The 22,222-nt window shown below is 37.1% G+C and overlaps 1 protein-coding gene across 2 annotated transcripts in view; it reads left to right on the top strand.

Moving 5' to 3' along the window:
• The window catches only part of LOC136990182 (delta-like protein B), a 35,913-nt gene that overhangs the window by 11,858 nt on the left and 1,833 nt on the right, over positions 1-22,222 (top strand). For both annotated transcript variants that reach the window (XM_067288549.1, XM_067288548.1), the window contains exons 2-10: positions 1,327-1,403; positions 18,562-18,701; positions 18,797-19,093; positions 19,181-19,235; positions 19,804-20,061; positions 20,994-21,054; positions 21,160-21,290; positions 21,374-21,543; positions 21,960-22,179. In XM_067288549.1, coding sequence (XP_067144650.1) covers positions 18,645-18,701; positions 18,797-19,093; positions 19,181-19,235; positions 19,804-20,061; positions 20,994-21,054; positions 21,160-21,290; positions 21,374-21,543; positions 21,960-22,179 — 1,249 coding nt within the window. In that variant the 5' untranslated portion in view covers positions 1,327-1,403; positions 18,562-18,644. The remainder of the gene's footprint in view (positions 1-1,326; positions 1,404-18,561; positions 18,702-18,796; positions 19,094-19,180; positions 19,236-19,803; positions 20,062-20,993; positions 21,055-21,159; positions 21,291-21,373; positions 21,544-21,959; positions 22,180-22,222) is intronic.

Here is a 22,222-nt window from a genome sequence, read left to right on the forward strand (position 1 = left end):
GCGACTCCCGCAGATTACTGTTAAGTAGGTTCGAGAATTGGAAGGAGTAATTTGATATCTATGTTGGGGATACTCGGTTCTTAACGCGGGAAAGAAAGGAAGATTATCATTTATTTATAAAATAAAAAATAAAAATCTTACATCCTAACTTCCAAAAGAAGAAAATATCTCTCTCTTTTTTCCAGTCCAAAAAAAAAATAAATAAATAAAATAAAATAATAATCCTTTAGAAGTAAAGGAAAATCGATTAACTTGAAATTAATTTTGATTTTAGACTAGAAGATTGTATATACTTCAATATGTATATAAATATATATATTGAAAATGATTAATGACTTCCGAGCAATTTAAGTGTCTCGTTATTTTTCTATAAGAAGAAAATTTATTATAACTTTGGCCCGGTAATTAAAAAGCTTGATGTTTATATAATAAGGTTTAATTAAACGTTGAATGTAATTTAAGTCCCATAAAATGATAGGAGCATGTAAAGTTTGTGTTATGAGGAATTCAATTAAATCTTCATGATTCACTTCAAATAAGATTAAAAGAGATAAATAAGTTTCCCCCCCTTTTATTTTAATGTTTTCTGTTTATTTTTTCTTGCAAATGTGTCGGTGTTCGACTCGTCGACGAGTGCAGAAATTATTTCGGTTATCGATTAAGTCGTATTTGGCATTCACTCAATTCTTTATCTAAGCGAGGATGTGAAGTTGACAGTATTATTTCCGGTGCTTAACCGGAAGTACTTCGCACATGCTGCCCATCTGAAGACCACTGGGTGGAGAAGGGCGTGGGTGTGAAAGCTATTAACACTAGTTTGCTCTGTATTGATTTCTCCAGTCTCCACAAAGAAAAACTTTTTGTTTATTTCTCTTTCATCCCTCCTCGATTCCAATAAGAAATCTAAATTAATTAATTCAGCAAATATTCCAGAGTGGTCTTCATCTTCTCTTTAAGAATGAATTATTTCAAGAATATAATACTCTCAAATTTCTACAAAGAAGTACCGAGTTTTTAGACGGAAAAAAAACCCTTGAAAATAAGTACTAAAATTAACTCGTATGCGGAATAATCAAAGACATAAATAACGTGTTAAAGGTAGTTTTAAAGTTTAAACACACAAACAATTCATCGTAATTAAAGCTCTATCACTGTCTATGTGTTGCTAAATTGAATTCCAACAATCCCAGAGGCGAGAATGTTTAATCCAATTACCCTCCTTGTAGCGTCTGAATAATTAAATAGATTCCTTCCGATTTTGCTAGTGTGCAATTATATTTAATTAAAACGATTGTAGAACCAAGCTTCCGTTTTATTTTCTTACAGGTGTCCGTTTTAGGACGGATGGTGACGTCATTCGATACCAGAAAACCCTCTACACCGACATTACGTGCGAATATGCGGTAAGAGAACCCTTTTAAAATAATTTCTTTAAATCGATTAATTTGCATAAAAAGTGGCGGAAAATTCTCTATTTATTGCGTTTATATTCGTAATGAATTTAAAATCTGCACGCGAATTTTAAATATAATTAAATTCTACGTGCCGTTGAATTGTAATTGATTCGCACGAGGATTTAAACGTAATTTATTTCACGTGCATTTGATCAATTTCATTTGCACGTGAACTTAATTACAATCAAATTAACACGTTTACTCCAATTTAATTGTTTTTAAATACTTTTCGTATATATTTTATTATATTAATTTTTAATTAAATAATTAATTAATATTTAAATTTGATTTGTCGTATAAACGATGTAATACTTTAGATATTTATTTTTACAAATAAAAATGTAACAAAAATTTTAGTATTTTCAGCAAAATTAAAGAATTTCAATTTTTCTAACTTTTTTTTTTGTATTATAAACGACATTATTTGTAAATAATTCTAATGAAATTTGCTTTTAATTAATTTCGCTTCTCTGTAATTTCAAAAAGTCATACTAGATGGCGCTGATAAGTTTAGCCGGCAGCTCTTTTCTTACCGTCAGGTGTCGCATTAAGCTACGTTTTCACCATTAATGGAGCCACTGAATTTTCCCAATATTTTTCTGGACCAAGGCAGGCACGTGTATTAATTTATAATAATTTTTTATTCAATATATATAATATTAATTAAAAGTAATTTTTTTTAAAATAAATAAATAAATTTAATAATAATAATAATTATTATTATTATATAATGTTGATAATAAATGTCAACCGGTTAGAAAAAATGTCGGAAATTTATAACAGTGAACATTTTCCAGCACCTTTCTTCGCTTTTTTCCATTGGCATTTCCGCGCTGTAGGTTCCCACGTCTATTTCCGCGGCCACATCTGTCCCGCATCCCTTCTCACTCCCAACAGCACCCTAAGCCACCAACGAGACGTTCGCTGTTGGGGGACACCTGGATCCCCCTTCCTCCGTCGCTACTCCCCCAGACATTTCCTGCTTCCACGGAAACCGATTGATGCAGATTTCAAATCATTGCAAAACAGTTTGTTTATCCGACTCTCTTGTTTTCGCCTCCTCTACGCTTTTTTTTCCCCCCGCTTCCTTCAAAGCGCTGGTTTTGCCAATTATCTCAAATTGCTCAAAGTTTTTACGCAATATGACGGATCGGATCGCTTAAAAGATTGATCTTCGCCACAGTTATACTTTGCACACTTATTCCTATAATTACATGTACATAATATATATATTTTTTACGTGGTGAATTATATAGACACGGTATTTTTTATGCAAACGGTTTGTAAATAATATTGCATAGATGAATTTTAAAAGGACTTTTTTTTTTCTGTTCTCTTCGGGCATAAGTTGCGACTTTTTATCTGTTCCATCTGCGAATATTTTTTTTTTCTATGAATTTTTACAATGTTGTACGGATCTTGTTATCGATAGATGGATAAATGACTGGCTGCGAGCTTAAAATTTATCACTTAAAAATGAATTTTCATTAAGGAATAGACTGAGATTGTATATTTAGGATGGCGAAGACGATTCCGCATTAAAATAAAAATAATAAATTTACGGCATTGTACTTAAAATATTGCCAGTCTATTCATAGAAACATAACGAGTCTGTTGACATCAGACATCGTAAAAATTCGCAATAAAATATAGTTCCATACATGGATTTTGATTATAAATTTTATTAGAGTCTATTAACTTGTATATATATAATTGCATGTATTATTTAGGTTATGTGGAATTGAATTGCATTCTTGTCGATATTTTCTTCACTTAATTATTATTATTATTATTATTATATATATATATGTATATATTTAGAGTTAATTTAATAAGAGAAATTTGTAGATGTAGAGAATAAACATATCATACCAAAAAATAATAATAAATAAGGATGATAGAGTGAAGAATAACTTTACACAGGTAAATAATTTTATTTATATAGGTTATTGTTTACGTAGCTTATTACTAATGAAGATTTTAAATTCAAAATGCGTGAAATACGAAAAGAATAAAAAATACAAAACAGCTGCCTTCGTTTGTTCTCTTGGATAATATCAAATAGAACGACAATAGAATATCCATTGTGGAAGACTTTCTAAGAAAACATTAGCATTGTTTTTTTTTTAAAGAGACAATAATATAAGCCCAGTCGAAAGACTTAGGATATTCCGAATTCGAATTTAAAACCATTCATATAAAACTAGTTATAGATTTAGCTTTGTCTCGTAGATTATCAGCTGAGAGCTCCTATGGGCAGATGAACTCTAAGTAAGAACAAGGTGGGACGTCCGTGCGAAGTCAGCTGGTTCTAGGTTTGGAGGGGGACAGATGGCTGAGCGGGAGTCAAGCAGCTGATATCTTCTCCTCATAACCCTTCTGGTGGTGTTCCCTGCAGCTGTTCGGGGTTACCAGGTGTTTCCTCCGGGGTTGGCTAAGAGGGAACTACGAAGAAAGAGATTGTCTTACGAGATTCGATGCGAACTTTTCAGCAACTTCACATCATTTGCATAATATTTGTAATGTGTAGGCATTAAAGTTATAAACTCGAAGCATTCACAGGTTCAACATAGCGTATTGTTTGATTATAAGATTAGTTTTATTTTATTTTTTCCTTCCTTTCTTGCACTTAGTTATTTAGATATGACTATTCTTATGAATACAGAAACGGTGCGCATTATCACTGGATAATAATTATAATTGAAGATAGTGAATGGAGTGCTGTATGTAAAAACGTTTACTAACATTCCACTAATTTTGATGATTGTATAAATTGTTCGTAGGAAAAAGTAAAGTGGCAAAGACTATAGTTTTAAGGACTATCTTCTTTTGTTTAGTTAATAGCTTTTCTTTATAACTTTATTCGAATGCTAGAAAGCTTTTATTGACCAGTAAAACAGCTTTTTTGAATGCACTTTCGTCTGTCGCGTTTTGCATCTCGGAATCGGATCTTTAGAAGAATCGCTACGAACAAAAGAAAATGGCGACAAATTCATTTCCAGACCGCACAATTATAGACTCATTCAGTCGAACCGAATGCGTGCTTTTCCCTCGGAGCGTTTTTCCGCCAAACTGTGACATTTGCGACACGCGCCAAAAGTCCTTCCTCATTCTCCATCTGGCTGGAGAGTCATCGGCGCGCGTCGCGAATACCAACACAATCCCAAAAAGTTAATTCTCTATAACTCGTCAGTTGACAAATTTCGGGAAGGCAGACCCGCGGTTCCATTCATCAGTCTCGTCTTTTCCGAACGACACTAAAGTGGAGTAGTGAAAAAAATATATATAGCGAAAATTAACTATCCCTCTATAGTCTGTGAAGAGCGAGTTGCCTCCTCGTGCGTTATTATAATCACCTGGTTCATCCTCCTTGCTATTCTCCATTAATCAAAGTGTCTTGCCACCGCGGAGAGCATCTGGTATAGTTAGATCTAAAAGCAAATGATCATTAATTACAACGAATTTGAAACTGTTTTAACGGTTGAGTACAATTCATCCATTTTCAAGTGCGAACCTTTTAAGAGTTTTACGGGTCGACCAACTTTTATAATAACATTAATGCCCGATAATTTGATCAAAACGTCCGGATAAACAACAGTGTTTGTTAGTAAAACGTGATTTATGATCCTTATTTGTGATGGCCTAAATTTTAATGTAATTAAGTGTGTAATCCAGTGTTTTCCACGCTCGGCGGTAATTCGAGAGCCCTGTTTTATCGATTATTATATTATAAAAAGTTGTTTTTATTATTGATGATAAGTTTAATTTTAATTTTTAACGATTAAGTTTATTTTTAATGCCGACATCCCGCGATTAATACGCGTGCTAAATGTCATGTATGGATGCGGTACGTATGCATGATACATGCTTAAATACGCACATACGTATAATGTTTATCACGTAACTTATTCACTTACGCGTACAACTGAGTTTATCCATGATGAAGCTTATAGCCACTATTTTGGTTCCGACATGCTTACGTAATGGGGATTCATTATCTAAACAAGTATAGAGCTTACGAAAAAGTGTTGTGGTTAATGAGTAAGAGAAATCTCTTCCTTTCTTCTGACTCCAGGAAGGCAAACGTATCATTAATAAATGGTCAAAGAATTTCCGGAAGGACAAGAAGGTCGATTAAAAAGGCTATTCAGCCTTTGACCCCGGATACCTTAGCATATCAATAGCCATTGCGTGCAGTGCCCTCTGTCGGTGAAAGAAGTGAAGTATAATGGGAGGCGACACATTCGTCGACATTGAAGGTGCATAAACGACAATGAAACTTGTAAATGTTCGGCCGTCAACCCCTCCTATTGATGTCTCGTTACGCTTCATAGAACAGTACTGAGTATAATACGATGATTAAATTGAAATAGTAATAGCGATTAAGGAATTGATTGGCATCAGTTTTTCTATCAACTCGAAGAAAAAGTTAATCAGATTGTTAGGGGGCGAATTTCGGGGCAACGAGGTGCTCTGTTCTGCTCCAAAGGCTGGCTAAGGGCTTAACAGAGATAAGAAACCGAGTGGACGGTCATCGACCTGGTCATATATGATGTCGTACAGACGAAAGTACTTTATATATATATAGGGTTTATGGCACGACGTCTAACATTCACTTCTGTATTGACAAAATTTATCTATGTTGACTTTATTTTTCGCCTGGAGTGTTGACGCCGTTGGGTTAAGTCGTATTGATAGCAGATAGCAAATAGCCTATCTCGAGAGGCCTTCGTCTTCCAAATGTTCTAATGGCATATGTTCTATCACGTGCTTCTCTTTGTGGTTCTCATACGATGCGTAAATTGTCCTTCTTCCATTTACTACGTTAAGAATTTAAGAAATGACTACACTTTCTTGATTTCGTTTTGCAATCGTTAGTGTAAGAATTCATCTAAAAGTGAAATAACCCAGATAAGGGGAGGAACTGTTTTGTTCGTTTCTCAAAGAATCTTTCAACGTCCCTGACCCAAAAGAGATATTTTACATCTTTTGTAATTGTTAATAAAGTAGAAACAATTATAATCTATCCCATGTGAGAACTTCCGTTCTAACCGAGGAAATTACTTTATAGCGAAACCGGTAGAAAAACCAAAAACAGCCTTCTTGTTCTATTAACCTCTTATTCCTATTTTGTTTAACCGACGTTTTAGAAAGAGCTCATTTATGTCATATCGATGCCGCATTCATTCTACACTCCCCAAAAAACCGATAAAAAAAATATTCACATACCGTACCGCAACAATGTATTGTTGGTGTTAACCCCTGTAGCCGCAACGTACGATATTTCCGGAAAATAATATATAGGATACACCTGGTAGCATTTTGGTTACAGGTGATGGCTGCGTGGCTCCCTTTTCTTGTCTGCAAATTTTATTTGTAAACTCTTTCAGGATTTATATAATGTAATTATCGTACACGTTAGTGAAATTTCTCTACGTTAATTAATTAAACAGGTAAAGATAATAATTTTGATGGTAAATTTCCAAGTGTGCGAGATGCAAGCAGTTCGGGATTTTCAATATTGAAATCGGTATAAAAATAATTATTTTAATGGAATCTACTGGAATACTTAAAACTTTTGAATATTTCAATACGAGTAACCAAAAATCCTGAAGAGAGCCATAGATAACAGCAATATTTTTGAGTTTTTAAGCACACAATAACTAATTTAGTAAAGTTTTGTATGAAATCACCGTTGAATTTGAAAGATAAACCATTAAAAATAAAAAATAAAAAAAACCCCATAGTTTGAGTGAGTTAAAACTAATAATTTTCTCCCCATTCGTTATTTTTGTGCCTTATAAATAGAAATTTTCAATAGCAAAGACGTGGACAAAAAAGAGCGTGGTTCGTTATACGAATGGCGAGTAATCACGGTTTTAACTGTTCGTGATAAAGAGGAATAAACGAGAATAAACAATGATTCAAATTACTTTAAAAATAAAACGAAAAAAACTGGGCGATACCTTGCTTGGTTCAAAGCGTCAAGGTCGTTACGTTGACGACAAACGAAGCACGTGATACGAGATATTGCAGAAGAAACAGATGTTTCGGTTTGCAGAAAAGAAAATAGAAATTATAAATGAAAATTCTGCGATACAGGCGTTGTCATTCTCTAAAATACTTTGCTCTTCACGTCTCTTTAACTTCTTACGAACCGTGAATTACGAAGACGTCCTTATTCCCCGTTGATTTCCATCATTTTTCTTCGCTCTAACGAAGAAACAGAATTTTTTTTGTTTAACTAAGTCACGGTGTTTTCTGTATTCTAGTGCGCCATCCAATCTAATGCAAACCCCATTTTCGAGACGACAAAACCCGAAAAAAGTTAGCTAGCGGGTATAATGCGCACCCCTTTAAACAACAATAAATGTATCTTTTGAAAAGCTGTAAACGTGTTTACAGTGTTTTACCACGTCCACATTTTCGAATGTATTCATTATGTTCCATTATCGGATGCGGACCAACACAAAATCACAGTCAAAATTGCCATACAATCGACGTTTTAACAGCGAGATTTCTCAAGAAATTTACTAGATATGACACCGAAATATTCTTTTACGTATTCTTCAGCACAGTAGATAACTCTCCGCTTTATAGGAGACTAATTAAGTAGACATACTTCACTCTACTTGAACTACTTCAAAAGATCACACCAAATCCTTCCAAAAGCAAAACCGAAGTAGTGGGAGGGACTTGTAATTCGTAATACAGGCGAGTGGCGTGAAGAACAAACGATACTGCATTAAATTGACTTTTATGCTCCATTCCAATGGCATGAAATGTGGCTCTAATTTAGAAAAAACACGAGTGGAGTCACTTTCATATGAAATATCGTATTAAGTTGCTCTTTCGTCTACGAATGTTAGAGTATCTTTAAGACGTTTGCCGCTTGCCTTCAGTTTGTAAAACTGGTAGCGAAGATATATAAATTGTTATATCTTTATGTCTTGTATCCAAAGTTGGTCTTGCGAAGTCGAGTCGATATAATATATATATTTTTTTTTTTTTTTTTTTTTTTGTAACCTTACCACTGTGGACCATCTGGCATTGTTGTAACTCGTTCGTTTATTACATCGTTAGATTTATGCAGATAGTTTTCACAGAAGAGGATAAAAACCTCTTTATGTCCACAGGTGAGATGTTCGCAAACACAATAGACTCGTGTGAATCACCTGGTTTTCAAATGGACGATATATAAACCACGTGCTCCTTGCATCTGTATGATGATCTCCACTCTCGTGTTTACGAACTTTTTAAATACCCCACCACATCTTATTTACATCAGATCTCAATTTAGTCCTGTTTTTGTTATCGAATATGGTGGCATCCTGTCAAATATTCGTAACATTTGTCACGTTCGTACATTCATAAGTTTGTCTCCGATCATTAATAAATTTTATTGGTTCGATTATTCTTGTAAATACATTTCTTATTGTATTTAAAAATTAAAAAAATACAATAACGGAACGATGAAAAAAGAAACAAACGCATATTTACATACACAAATTGTTTAGAAATGATATAAAAAGTATTTAAAATATATAGTGTAGTTTATCTCTAGTCGAAAAGCGATATTCAGATAAATTCTCCTTGGCGTTATCGAATTCAAGCGTATCTAAAACATTTGAATGGCAGTTTACACACTTAACACTTGTCTTTCTGACATTTTTCCATCGTTCTTCTCTTAATAGTTGCCAAATCGTTAAAGCAAGAAATAACTTTTCGGTTGTTGCCAACGTACATGAAAACATTGCCATGTAGAATGAGAGCGTTATCCTTGGCTTTTAAGAACGAAGCTATTTTAATTATATTTATTCAAATTTAGAATATGAAGAATGCGATTTCGATTATACCTAATATTTTATTTTACTTTTAATTTGATATAACTAATATTCACAACCGGTAAAAAAAAAACGAATAGAGACGATCCAGGTGGGCGAAAAAATTACCACAGAGGTCCGGTGAAAGAGGAGGAGGTGGAGGAGGAGTAGGATAATTCGTTCGATTTGCATATATCACGCGAAAAGCATAGAAAAGCGTGCGTACAAAAGAGAAGAGGAAGGCATGACCAATAACAATATCCATTTTGTAATCGTAACGTTTTGTCGGATCAATCGATCCACCCCCTCTCGTCCAGTAACGAGCCTATCCATGCCAATTATACCGTTAAAGATCGATTGACCGTTATGGGTTGGTCTATGTTGACAGTAAGTCATTATAAATCCTATAATTTCAAATGGTCTGTCGCTTTGACTTGTATAGCGTGGGACATACCGTTAGCTAAATATCTCACTAGTTTATCTACACGGCGTGGGAAACATTGCTTGCTATAATTATTGGTTTTCTGTCTTTAAATAATCATAATTTTCAATTATGTAGTTAACTGGACGATAATTGTGAGAAATTATCCACTCTTTGAGGTTATCGTGTTCGTCCTTCTCCCTTTTCGATATCGAGATGCTTTGTATTATTCGCATCGATACACGCTAGCTGCGATCCACGTTCCTCTTAATACACGAATTAACCAATATATATATATATCATTTTTTATAAATTTAATTTAATAGTGGGTAGATTAAAGTTAGCGAATAATTGAAATTCATTCTTGCTAGTTTTACATTGAAAAATAATGCTGGAATGGCGAAACTTTGTGTGTAAATTTAAAAAAAGATCACCTTCGTTATTCAAAGCTATTCATTGGAAATTTGTAAGATTTTAAAGAAATTTACAAAATAAATCTTTGCAGAACTCACTAAAATCAGAAAATTCTCTTAAAATACAACAATTCCGTTAAGTAAGTAACCGGTATTGGTGAAGAACCGAATCGTGACGAAACGATTTGTAGAAACCAATAGAGTGGATTCGTTTACCATTAAATCATGGATTTGTATAAATCAAATGGTGTTTTAGGGCAAGAACCCAATTCCCGGTAAGCTAGAATTCCAATCGATAAACTTAATTTATGAGCTCGTTTCCATTTCTAAAACTTTCGAAAACCGGACTTTGCAAATACTGAGATTCTCTTTACGATTCTATAGCGTGAGACCTACTGATTGGTTTCCGAGTTCTTATCGATCGATCGATCTCGATTCAACTCGCCAAAGAAAAGAAATAAATAAAAATATAAATAAATAAAGAAAAAAAGAGTGTTACTACAATCGAATCAAAAAGTTTCCAACTTTCGAAGCACGGTATGCACTTTTTGCATCTTTCAACTAAAAAAACAAAAAACAACAGAATTCTGTGGAAGAAATTATTCTAGAATTGTCTAGAGCAGCTGGTGCCCCGTACAGTTCATCCGTGAGCAATAAAGTTACCATTCTTAGTGTATTATTCATCCGTTTAACATAAAAGTATGGAGAAACATATTTGCAACCGTGATATTTACTTTGCGCCGTTTCTTCTTCGTAACGATCAGAAATCCAATTGTTTGCAAACAACTCGCCGACTAGTTCGTTCAACCTTTAAATAGAAGCGTGATTGCACTCTACAATACGATCTTCAACAGATTTTACGTAATTTTTATGAATTTTTCAACGTTTGGTATCACGGGAGTGTATAAAACTTCAGATTTTGAAGATCGTTTAAGCCGTACAGGAGTATAGAAAAAAGTTTTCCACCTCGAAATTACTGTAGTGGAAGAGGTAAGTAATGGGTTCTTCTGGGATCTGTGTAATGTCGGAGGCCATTGTCCCTCGGAAGCGGCCAGGAACAAGAAGAAGAAGAAAAAAAAAACATACTAAAAACCATGCGACAGGTGCAATGGGACCGGTTGTGGCACTTGTCACCCAACCTGCCTTGCCAAATATCTAGGGCCGAAGGCATTCCGAATTAAAATATAAATTAAAAGAATATATTACACGATTTTTCGATGATCTCAGTGATTATAATTAAAAAAAATAATAAAAATCCGTTAAAATTTAAAATAAAATGGCGTTTAAACAATTTCGACGAACGGGGGCGCTTGTGAGATTAATTCACCGATATTTTGGTGATTAAATGATTAATGATTTTATAATCTTCCCGCTTTTGGTGTGAGTCTCGCCACATGACAACCGAAACTTGCGCGAAGTCAACGCGCACGGAAAAAAAGGAATAACGTGAGAAGGCGAAGGTAAGATTAAATAATTTCGCTATTTAAAAATTTAAATAATCGGGCGTAGAATAGACAAAATGACAACTAATACGAGAGTGACACGTGCTAATTGGACGATTCGTTAGCTAGCGCCGTTTATCATTGGTGCGAAATTGACACTTTTGAATCTTCCACGTGTGAATTTCAAAAATGGCGGCTTTTATTAATAGTTATTTATGGTAATGGATTACGGCTCGTCTTCTGGAGGTTTCTGCGCTACTTTTCTGTGTTGGCGACCTTTGTAGAACGTGTGTTTCCGCCTGCAACTGACGATGGCCGGCAGCTGTTAGTCGGCAGCAAATTTGTCTACTGACCTTGTCTTTTGGACTTGCCGGTTTCTTCTCTTCTTCTTCCAGAAAGAAGCGGACCGGAAACGGGTGCAGAAGGTTCCACTCGCCGGCCGGATGGGGGTGAAAAGGCGGGTGGAGGGGAGACCAGATAAGACGATAAGAAGACGCCTAGAGACCTGCGCCACGTGCCAGGCGCGTGTCGTGGTGCCTTCTGTTTTCCTTGCAGATGTTTGTCTATCCTTTTGCCTTCTTGTTAAAGTGGTTTATAAACAGCTGCTTAAACACAGTTTTCCCCCTTTCTGAAATCCCAATGTTTGCGACTTTATCTTTGAAGAATTAAAACCTCAAAAATAAGAAATTATTTTCCCTTAATAAGCGAAGTTACTTCGAGTTTTAAAAAGTTAAACCGACGTTTCGAAATTGTGAATTTCCATTTGGTAACTCGTGATATCGCTAAACGCAGGCTAAGAACTTCTAGAACAGATGGTGTTGACAGAAGCGTATTTACAAGCCTATATTAAACGACACCTTTATCCGAGTTTAGATATAAACGACACTTACAAGCGAGCTGCATCTGGAGAGCTTAAAAAGTCAGCAGAGTTTTACAGAGAATCGAAATAACCAATTTCTAATGCTTCTTTTGTTTTTTTACAACTAACTCTACACCGTCTTAATTCGGGTTGAGAACCGGGCATTTTTTTCCCACATCTGCATGGAGAGGGAGTGTACGATAAAAGGAGAGCTTTCTCCAACCCTCATTTTCATCTAGCACCACCAACATTTGGGCACAGGTACTGCCATCTGGTCCGGGTTCCAGATGGTGTGATAATTCTCTGATACTTGTCATTCTTTGCTTTAGATATTGTGTTTAGGTAATGGACAGGAGGGAAGAGACATTTTATAGATGGGAGCACGTTCTCCTTTTTTTATTTTTTTTAATAATAGAAGACGTAATATTAGAAATTAACTACGTTTTAAACTACTGGAATTTTAAAATTTAACGCCTTTAACATCGGTGGGTATTACTTTTTTTTTCTCCTAAGATTTTAATGATACGAATTCTTTACTTTTTTTTGCAATTACTTTCTCTAAATTATCTCCGGTTTCATCGATTAAGGATGAAAGGGATTTAGAATGGGATCGTTCATGCTTAACTCGGTTTTTGGGGTGGCATTCATAATATATTCTAACGTTTTTGACCATTTCATAAGACCGACAGATGAATACCCGCGATAAGTTTGCTCTTCCGTTTCGCTCTGATTTTCGCCAAGGAATCCATTGAAAATGTTTGAGAGAATTAAGATAAGGGGAATTATTGCTTTGTTTTTTTTTAAAAAAAGACAATCAAAAAAGCTTTCTTTCTTGGTAGCGATAGGAAGGGCCTTCGGTAAAATCGATTGAAATATCTGCCGTTTGTAGTACATTTCAAGTATTATTTTTTAATGCGAAAGTTAGATCTTGAGAACACAAAAAGAGTAACTTATTGGTTGGATTCGATGACCTTGAATCCCGTGCCCTTTGCCGACTTGGTTAGGTGTTTTCCCACAGTTCCGATTGAAATAGTCCACATTGCAAAACATATTATCCTGAATTATTCCTCTCCCAAACTTCCGCTTCTCCTGCCTTCCTTCTCCCATCGCGGGAGCGGAATTGTGGCAATGAAGATTTTCCTCTTCAGCTGCTGGTGGGACAGCTGTTGGTCACGTGTCGAGGGGCTTCTTTAGTGTCGAGTAAGAAAATTTATTAGAAAAACCAATTCATCTCTACTCTTAATACTATGAATTATATTTATGCTTATTCGTTTTTTTGACATAATTTGTCCTTTAGAAAATGCATCGGGCCCACAGCCAACTGTTAACTAAGTGCTTTTAAGGTGGGCTTAACGCTATAAAACATAGGAATTACTATCAAAAAAGCGTATATTTCGGGCCTTCTGTACACAGTTACGCGTACTTGTTGGGTTTGGGATTATTGTGCAAGTTTTTATTCTTAAAAAGAAAAAAAAATCGATTGGCAGATGTTGAATATTTCAAGAACGAAATAAGAATTTTAACTTATCTCGAAGATGGCACACTTTCCTTATCAAATTAAAAGTAAATAAATGAATAAATAGGTTCTATTATGCAGCCACGATTCCTTTATCAACGTAGATAAATACATTTATTTGAAATTAATAATATTTTTTTTCCTTTTTGACACTTTTCTTGGAGGAAAAGGTGAGGATGCACTACCAAAAATAGAAACTTTTGACGATAAAAAATGCCAAACTTTTGCTAATAAAGCTGCAGATATTCGTTGGAAATGGTATTTAATAAGGGGGAAATTAAAAATATGCATATTATTTCCTCGAATTGTTGTATTATTTAGATCTAAGACAAGGTTAATGGTAGGATAAATGTTACGAGTAAGTAGTAATATAATGTCGTATTCAAACGATATTTACATACGTGAATAATGATATTTAATGATATAAATATGTATCAAAGGTCAGATTCCATATATTATAGTATATTTAAAAGTAATACGGATTTCATTCAAGGTTAATTTATTATTGATGAAAACTTTTGTGTAGGAATAGTAAAAATGTAGATAAAGGTAAGACGTATGCTTAAAACGCTAACAGATGGTCGGTCGACCAAGTTGAATATACAAAGTTGTGTACTTTGATCGGCTGTTGATATCTGAAATCGGAAGATAGTGAGAAATACGTTTCCTTCATCCCAAGAGTTGGGTTATAAACAGGTGGGGCGGGAGTTAGGCCAGATGCTCCCGATTATTGGCGCCGTCAGCGATGGCCATCTGGTTCGTGCCGTGTTGCACTTCTTTGGCAGATGTCTTTGATGATTTCTCACTTGCCAACCTGCTTTACTAACGAATGCGAATAACATATGCGATAAAAAAGACATCTGTACCTGACTAGCAATACTTCCGCTATATTCTAGTAATATCGATGTTTCGCTTGTAACATTGTATAAATGCTGGCAGGTACGAGTTAAAACTTTCCTCTTGGTTTTCCTATTACGCTTGTCGTGTTTCAAGGTAGGAAATGGTTAACGGAATGCCAAATAATCTATTCCGTCTTTAATTGAGTTATATGCCGTTTTCCTTTATTGATTTTTTGCAAAATTTGCAGTTTTCTTATCGCGATGTCTTGAGGAAATTCTTACGAATGACATTGCTTAGTGAATACGTGAAGATGAATTAGATCAAATGCTGTTTTGGATATTTTTTTCGGGGCATTTTAGCAATTAAATTGTTCTTATTGATATATATTCTCATTTGATATGCTACGAGAGATTCCATTTAAAATAATTTTAAATAGAATCGGTGCTAAGTTAGCAACATTACTATCTTAATTGCCAGGCACTTGGGCAAGCTATGGTTACCATTTCCATTGGAGAGTTTAATTTCAAACTGTAGTAGACAAGTAATTGTTTATTTTACATTCGAGAAGATTTTTCAATCGACAATTATAAAAACATCGTCTCCCAGCAACCGGCTAAGACCTAGAAAGGGAATGATTTAAATGATCTGTTGCCAAGCAACACTTCCTGTCCACAATAGAGTGTCCCTTAGGTACAGTCTTTCCTGCAGGGAAAACTCCCAATCTTGCCAGATGGTACGGTCCCATTTGTAGGGATGCCAGATGCTGCACGCGCTGGAGAAGGGAGCAGGGCCAGCCGGCCGGAAGTCCAATACCCACCTTGTATTCGGCGAAGAAGGCTTTATGTATACCTAATTCTCTGTCGGTATGCAGATGAATCGAGGAAAAAAATGAAGGGGATGAACTGGTGAAAGCAGATGGGAAGAGTTGTCACACTTATCGATTTCTTCCCAGGAACCCCACTCTCCCGGGGTCACTACCTTTCAGACATTTTTATAGGGTTTACGGATTAAAATGGTTCGAGGGGAGTTTTTCTTCTGGCTTTTTATAATTTTCACATTGGACAATCATTAGATATTCGTTGGACGACGCTTCATTGGATCGTCATACTTCTTGCACCGCTACAGACAAACGAGCAAATACAATGTTTGGTCAGTGGCGTGAAGCCAAGTCGAAGATGTCCCGCTTAGAATTTCCGTTTCCTCTCACCTATCTTGTATCGGTGTTATTTTTTATTTTTTATTAAGCGATACGAAGTAAATTAGGTCAACGTCTATCCTCCTTCGGAGTATATTTATTAAGATTCATTAGGAAATCGGGTGAGAATTGGGAAGAGAAGAACTTCCCGAAGAACAATGGTTGTTTTTCTAGAGTCTAAGACGACAGATGGAGCGGAGGGGGTGCGTCATCTACAGTAGATGTAGACATTCGGTAAACATACTTCTCGTTTCCAGATGTTCTCGAACAAGGTGTTCGTCCATCGACCAGCATATGTCTTGCCTCGATTCGATCTTTGTTGCGCGAACCACTCACTTGTTACAGTCAATTTAAGATCGGCTCTTGATTGGACGAGGAGGCCGGCTGGTCGCGAGCCTGCCACGTGCCCTGACGCATTTCCGGTTTGCTTATACGTTCTTTTTTCAATCTCCTTGGTTCTACCTACGTTTCCTCCCTCGACCCCTCCTTTTGTGTAGTCGGATCCCATTCATGTTCGGCGCGTGGCTCTCTTCCCTGCAGCTGCGAACCAAAGATGCCGATGCATTTAGGTTCGAAAATGACCGGAAGTCCACGCTTGGTGGACTTGGCGTTTCCTTTCTGGACTCTCTCCTACACGCGCCGCTTGAATTTTTTAAAATAACAATTAAGGGCAATTATTACTATGGTTTTTTAAAAATAATTTCACAAAAATCGTCGTCTTTTTTTTTTGTGTGTGTTTATTGTGCTGTTATGTGTATATATGAGTATACAACCCACCCACACACAGAAAGTGCCTTGAAAACGGGCTTCACTGCTAAGTTGTAGACGTTGCTTTATTAATTAACATAAAATGTGTGCTATATAAATTCCAAAAATCATATTATGTATCTAAGAACGTGTAACTTTATCAGAATATTTACATTTTTTTTTCCGGATATCCTTTATTTGCAATTCAAAGAAGTAAAGTAAATTTTCATTTGTAGAAAGTTTCCTGCTGGTAAAAATATCGTTGTATTGTATTCGAATGGTTATTTCGGAACAATCTGTAATATATTATCAGTTGAATATACCGTTTTATGTAACTTAGTGTTTATGAAGTTTAACCCCTTTGACCTCGGGCATACGGCATCGAAATTCTTAAAAGAGACATTTCGAATGTTTGCTATTAAATTGAATCGCTTTGAGTACAAAACGGAAATCAAACAATAATCCTCGAGATTATCAAAATCCATATAACCGGGGCCAAATGGGTGTTTTGTATATAATACGTGCACGATACAAGTCAATTCGGCTTTTTTTGTATGTGTACTTTTTCCGTACACAATATCGACGTTTGTCAGGGGGAAATTCCGATTTCCGCACATGGGGAAAGCGGAAATTAGATTGTGCCAGATGTTCCCATGGGTATGCCGAGAGATCCAGGTGAAATCTGTACCGAAAAGAGACGAAGATGATGATTCTACAACGTCGTAATGAATGAATTCTCGAGTGCGTATGCAAATAAGTCGAGAAGGGGGAAAACTTCATCAAAACTTCATCCGGAAATCAATTCCGTAAATGGAATACTTAAGTGAGTTTTTCTACAGTAAGCAACAAAAAAAAAAAAAAAAATAGCCGTCTATTGCCTAGAGGGATATATTCGAGTTTGGTTTTAAGAGGTAAATTTAAAAGTCCAGAATTATCTCACGGATAAGAAAGATTTCTTAATATCTCGAGCAAGTCCACGTGGCTGGATTCTGCCCTTTGCAGGAACATATGATAAGAGGAGAATACAATGGCTCCGGCAGGTGTCCTACCAGCTGCCAGGGTAGGGCCAAGCCTACAGAATGGGGAAAACGTAGCGCTGTTTAGACAATCCTTATGAAACGACTCCATTCATAACAGGTTTTAATTACGAGTGGTGGGAAAATTCAGCCTTTTTTTTTCTTATAAATTAAAAAAAAAACTTCGATATATTTTTAAAATATAAAATAAAACTAATATGCGGATTGGTGTCGAGCTGGATATCGTTTTGATTTTCGTAACGAAACTATTAAAAACAAAAACAAAAAAAAAAAATGAAATGGGTGAAATTTTAGGGTGTTGTTAATATTTTTAATAGTGGAATTTTAGATTTATTGCCGTTTTTGAATTGAGCGAGGGAGAAATTTGATTTTATTACGGCGCCGTCTTTTACGAAGAGGAGGAGTAAAAAAAAGCGCGCGCGCGTTGGTATTTAAATTAGCGTTGGGCCGTGGAGATGGAGTGTCATCTCGACTAGTTTCCGAGCTGGAAAGCAGATCTTCCATATCCTGCTGCCGGTTTCCGTCCCCTGCCGGCAACTGTTTGTGAATGGAAGAAGTGAGCGCTCCCAGCTACGAGCGACCGGATCACCCTCCGAGTCGAGTGGAAGGATCCCACTGGTATAAAAGCCTGAACCAGCTCTGACCAATCCGTAGTTGATGTTGTACCGTTGGTGTGCTCGATTCTCTTGAGATGTTATGTGTTTATCGACATTCGATCGTTATTTCTGTGGATTTTTTGGCTCCATGACTTGTGTGGATACCGTTTGTGGATTGCCGTGCGTTAAGTGATTATTTTTGTTTCTTTCGCCTGCAGCTTTTGTGCTGGATCCGAGTGTTGATGCTGTGTGTGCTTTAAAAGGATACATTTTTACTCATTCTCTCGTCTAAGGATCTGATATGGAATCTTCCACGTGGTGTTGGAGTTTGATTCTCACTCTATGTTTCAGCGCTAAGGTAAGTTTCTTTTTGCTATTTCCTTGCGAGAAAGGAGAAAAAAAGTGTACATTTGATTTACGGTTGGCTGAAAATGGTTTTCTAAAAATTGTTAGGTATCGTCGAGCGGTGTTTTCGAACTCCGTCTTCTATCATTTTCTAACGATTATGGTCGTGACGCCGAGGGAAATTGTTGTCACGGATATCGGTCGGGCCATGGTGCTTGCAGTGGAATCTGTAGTACTAGATTTCGGGTCTGTCTTAAGCATTATCAGACGACCATAGATCCTAGTCCTCCCTGCACGTTTGGAGAAGTTTTAACACCAGTCATCGCCAATAACACATTCAACGTCAACCAGAAGACGCCGGATTTCGTTAATCCCATTCGATTTTCCTTCGAATTCTCGTGGCCGGTAAGTCTCCGAGATGTGTTTTTAGTTAGGAATCGCCATTGGCTTCGAGCCGTCATGATTTCTAATTGATCTTCATTTTCGATACAGGGCACGTTTTCCTTGATAGTCGAAGCTTGGCACGAGTCTACGCCCGAATCGGGAGGTGAGTTCTTTCTTTAAAAAAACACTACTACTATTAATCGCGTTACGGGTTAATATTGTGGGAATGAATCTCGAGTTACGTTCTTCCAATGCGTTTTCGATGCTGACCCCAAGGTCGTCCAGCGCGCACCTGGAGTACGTCAGTCGACCGAGCTGGGAGTCTGCCAATTCCCTCTCTCCAACTTGCTAACTGTGGGAACGTTGCCTTAGGCGGGCGACCAGATGCTCGAAAGCGATAAAATCGTCCGATTTAGCGACTCGCAACCAGCGCGGTCGCCAATCTAGACCCCTATCAGAGACGATTGTTTCGATATCTTCGTTACTTAACGCGTACGACTACCCCATTGTCTACTCCGTTTCATCTTTCGGACCATCTGCTACGAATCTGTTTAAAGATCGAGAGAGAAAGAGGGGCAAAAGAAAGACGATGGGGAGGAGGGTCGAACCCCACTCTACCGAAACTCGTGAGAAAGTTGTCCCCTTCTAAAAGGGGAGTCGGGCGTATGTAACGCTTATTGCAAGTACAAGACATTTTATTTTAATACCCGTTTGTTTTCTCTTCCTTTTAGGTAGCGGACGAACTCTGATAACTCGTCTCGCCACGCAAAGATGGTTAGACGTGGGTCCGGGATGGATTCAAGACAATCATCACACTAATCACACCACCTTAACTTATTCGTATCGAGTACTGTGCGACGAGCATTACTACGGCGACGAGTGTACCAAATTGTGTAGGCCCAGAGACGATAAATTCGGCCATTACAGTTGTAGTTCTAGCGGAGAGAAGATATGTCTACCTGGATGGACGGGAGAATATTGTGGCAAAGGTAAGTAAAGAAAGAGTACGTTAACTTGCGCCTGTAAAATGTCGAGTGGTGCTGTTCCCACGGGTTGTGTCGCCAATGGCCGCGGAGGTAAACAAACTCGGATCGTTTCCCCGTTCGATGTTCCCTTTTCGTTCTGGACGGAGAAGGTCGCTTAATTGTTTAAGCGTTCGTTGATCCGAACTTGCGGGTCGCTTCTTCTTTCGAAACCAGGTCTTAACGAGTAAATCGTCCCCCGGTCAGAGATTAGAAGGTTAGGCACGTTGCCCGAAACTAGGTTAGGTTCGAAAGGGTTGGCGGTTCCTAAAAATAAACGCTGACCTCTAGTGGCAAATAACCGAACTGGGAAACGCGTAATCCTGTTCGGGAAGATCTTTTTAAAATGAAAAGTTTACGTTTTATACAGGTGTTAACATTGGCTTTTTTACCCGATTTCTTGTATTTCGGTAATAGATTTCCGTACAGAAATGGCGTGAGAAAACCGTCTTTGGTTTGGTTATTCACTTAATCGGGATATATTTTTTTAATATACGAGCAAAATAAGGTGGTTGCGGAGCCGTAAACAACAATATCGAGGACCAACCTTGCTCGATATAGGTTAGTACAGAACGGCAGCTGGGTGCATTCCCCCATTGGGCCGAGGAACAATGGCCGACGACAGATGCCCCGGGGACGAGCGGCTCTCACTTGGCAAAGACGGAAGAAGAGGGAATCGCGGACATCTGGCTCTCGGGGTCCCGAGACGTCGGGGGGTTAAACAATACCTTCTTTATCGCCCCCCTTTCTTAGCGTGAGAGTATCGGTCGGACTCTTTTCTTGTTTACGGTTCCCAGCCGATCGCGAACGAGGGGGCACCCATTGAAGGGCCCTTTCGCTCACCCTCGAGTCAATAGCTCGTGTTTCTTAATTTTCTCTCTTTTTTTTATTCCTTGTAGCTGTTTGTTTGACTGGATGTCACGATCAGCACGGCTTCTGTGAGAAACCCAACGAATGCAAGTGAGTCTCTCTTCATTTATTTCTTGTCAAACACATGCTCCAGATAGAGAAGTCTCTATTAAATGGACGATTTTTAATTAAAATTATTTTCCCCCTCACTTTCAGATGTCGAATAGGTTGGCAAGGAAGATTGTGCGATCAGTGCATACGTTATCCTGGATGTCTGCACGGCACTTGCAATCAACCGTGGCAATGCAATTGTGACGAAGGTTGGGGTGGACTCTTTTGTAATCAAGGTAAAGAAAAGGGGATTTAAAAAAACTCTATACGCATTTTTTCACCTTTCGATATTCTTATAAAGCCTTTTTTTTGTATGTAGATTTAAATTACTGCACCAATCACATGCCATGCAAGAACGGAGGTACTTGCACCAACACTGGTCAGGGATCGTACACGTGTACGTGTGCAGACGGATTCAGTGGGACTAATTGCGAACACGGAGTCGATTCCTGTGCCCAGCAACCCTGTCAAAACGGAGGAATCTGCAAGGTAATTAAGTTTTATATTTTAGAACATCGATAAGGGAGTTTTTAAATAGCTTTCTAGGAAAAAATTTAATTTGTAGTACAGTGTTTGACGTGTAAATAAGAGATCTATCTATCTTCGGTCTAGACTAGCTTGTTTTTAGGAGTCACATTTAAATAGCACTGTCTGGACTAACATGCGCTTCCACTCGATTCCAGTTTTCTCGTTCACAACACCTGCGAGTCAGGAATGTTGTTTCGGGACGCGTTTTGCACAAGAAACACTTTAAAAAAGTAAAGCACAGATTAGTGTCTACCCTTTTTTTAATTCTTTCCACCTTAAGTTAGTTTTTTCGTGCCTATTGTGTTTAGTCGGTCTGTAACGAGAAGATAGATGGTACACTTCGATTAAGTAACTCCTATGTTCTTTCTCAATTTCAGTCTGATAATAGGAGAGAAGATTACGTATGCGAATGCCCCGATGGCTATTTTGGACGACATTGCGAAACTTCAGTAAGTGCGTGCAGCGAATCGACATGTTTGAATGGAGGAACGTGTATCGATGATGCACCCGGTTTTGCATGCATCTGTAGAAAAGGTTTCGAAGGCTTTCAGTGCGAGCAGCAGAAGGATAAATGTGAACCGAATCCTTGCAAAAATGGTAAATTTCGGTTTAAAAAGCTTGAATTTATAATTACGGGTGA

This window comes from Centruroides vittatus, unplaced genomic scaffold (assembly GCF_030686945.1).
Source record: "Centruroides vittatus isolate TY-2023 unplaced genomic scaffold, ASM3068694v2 scaffold_861, whole genome shotgun sequence".
NCBI lineage: Eukaryota > Metazoa > Arthropoda > Arachnida > Scorpiones > Buthidae > Centruroides > Centruroides vittatus.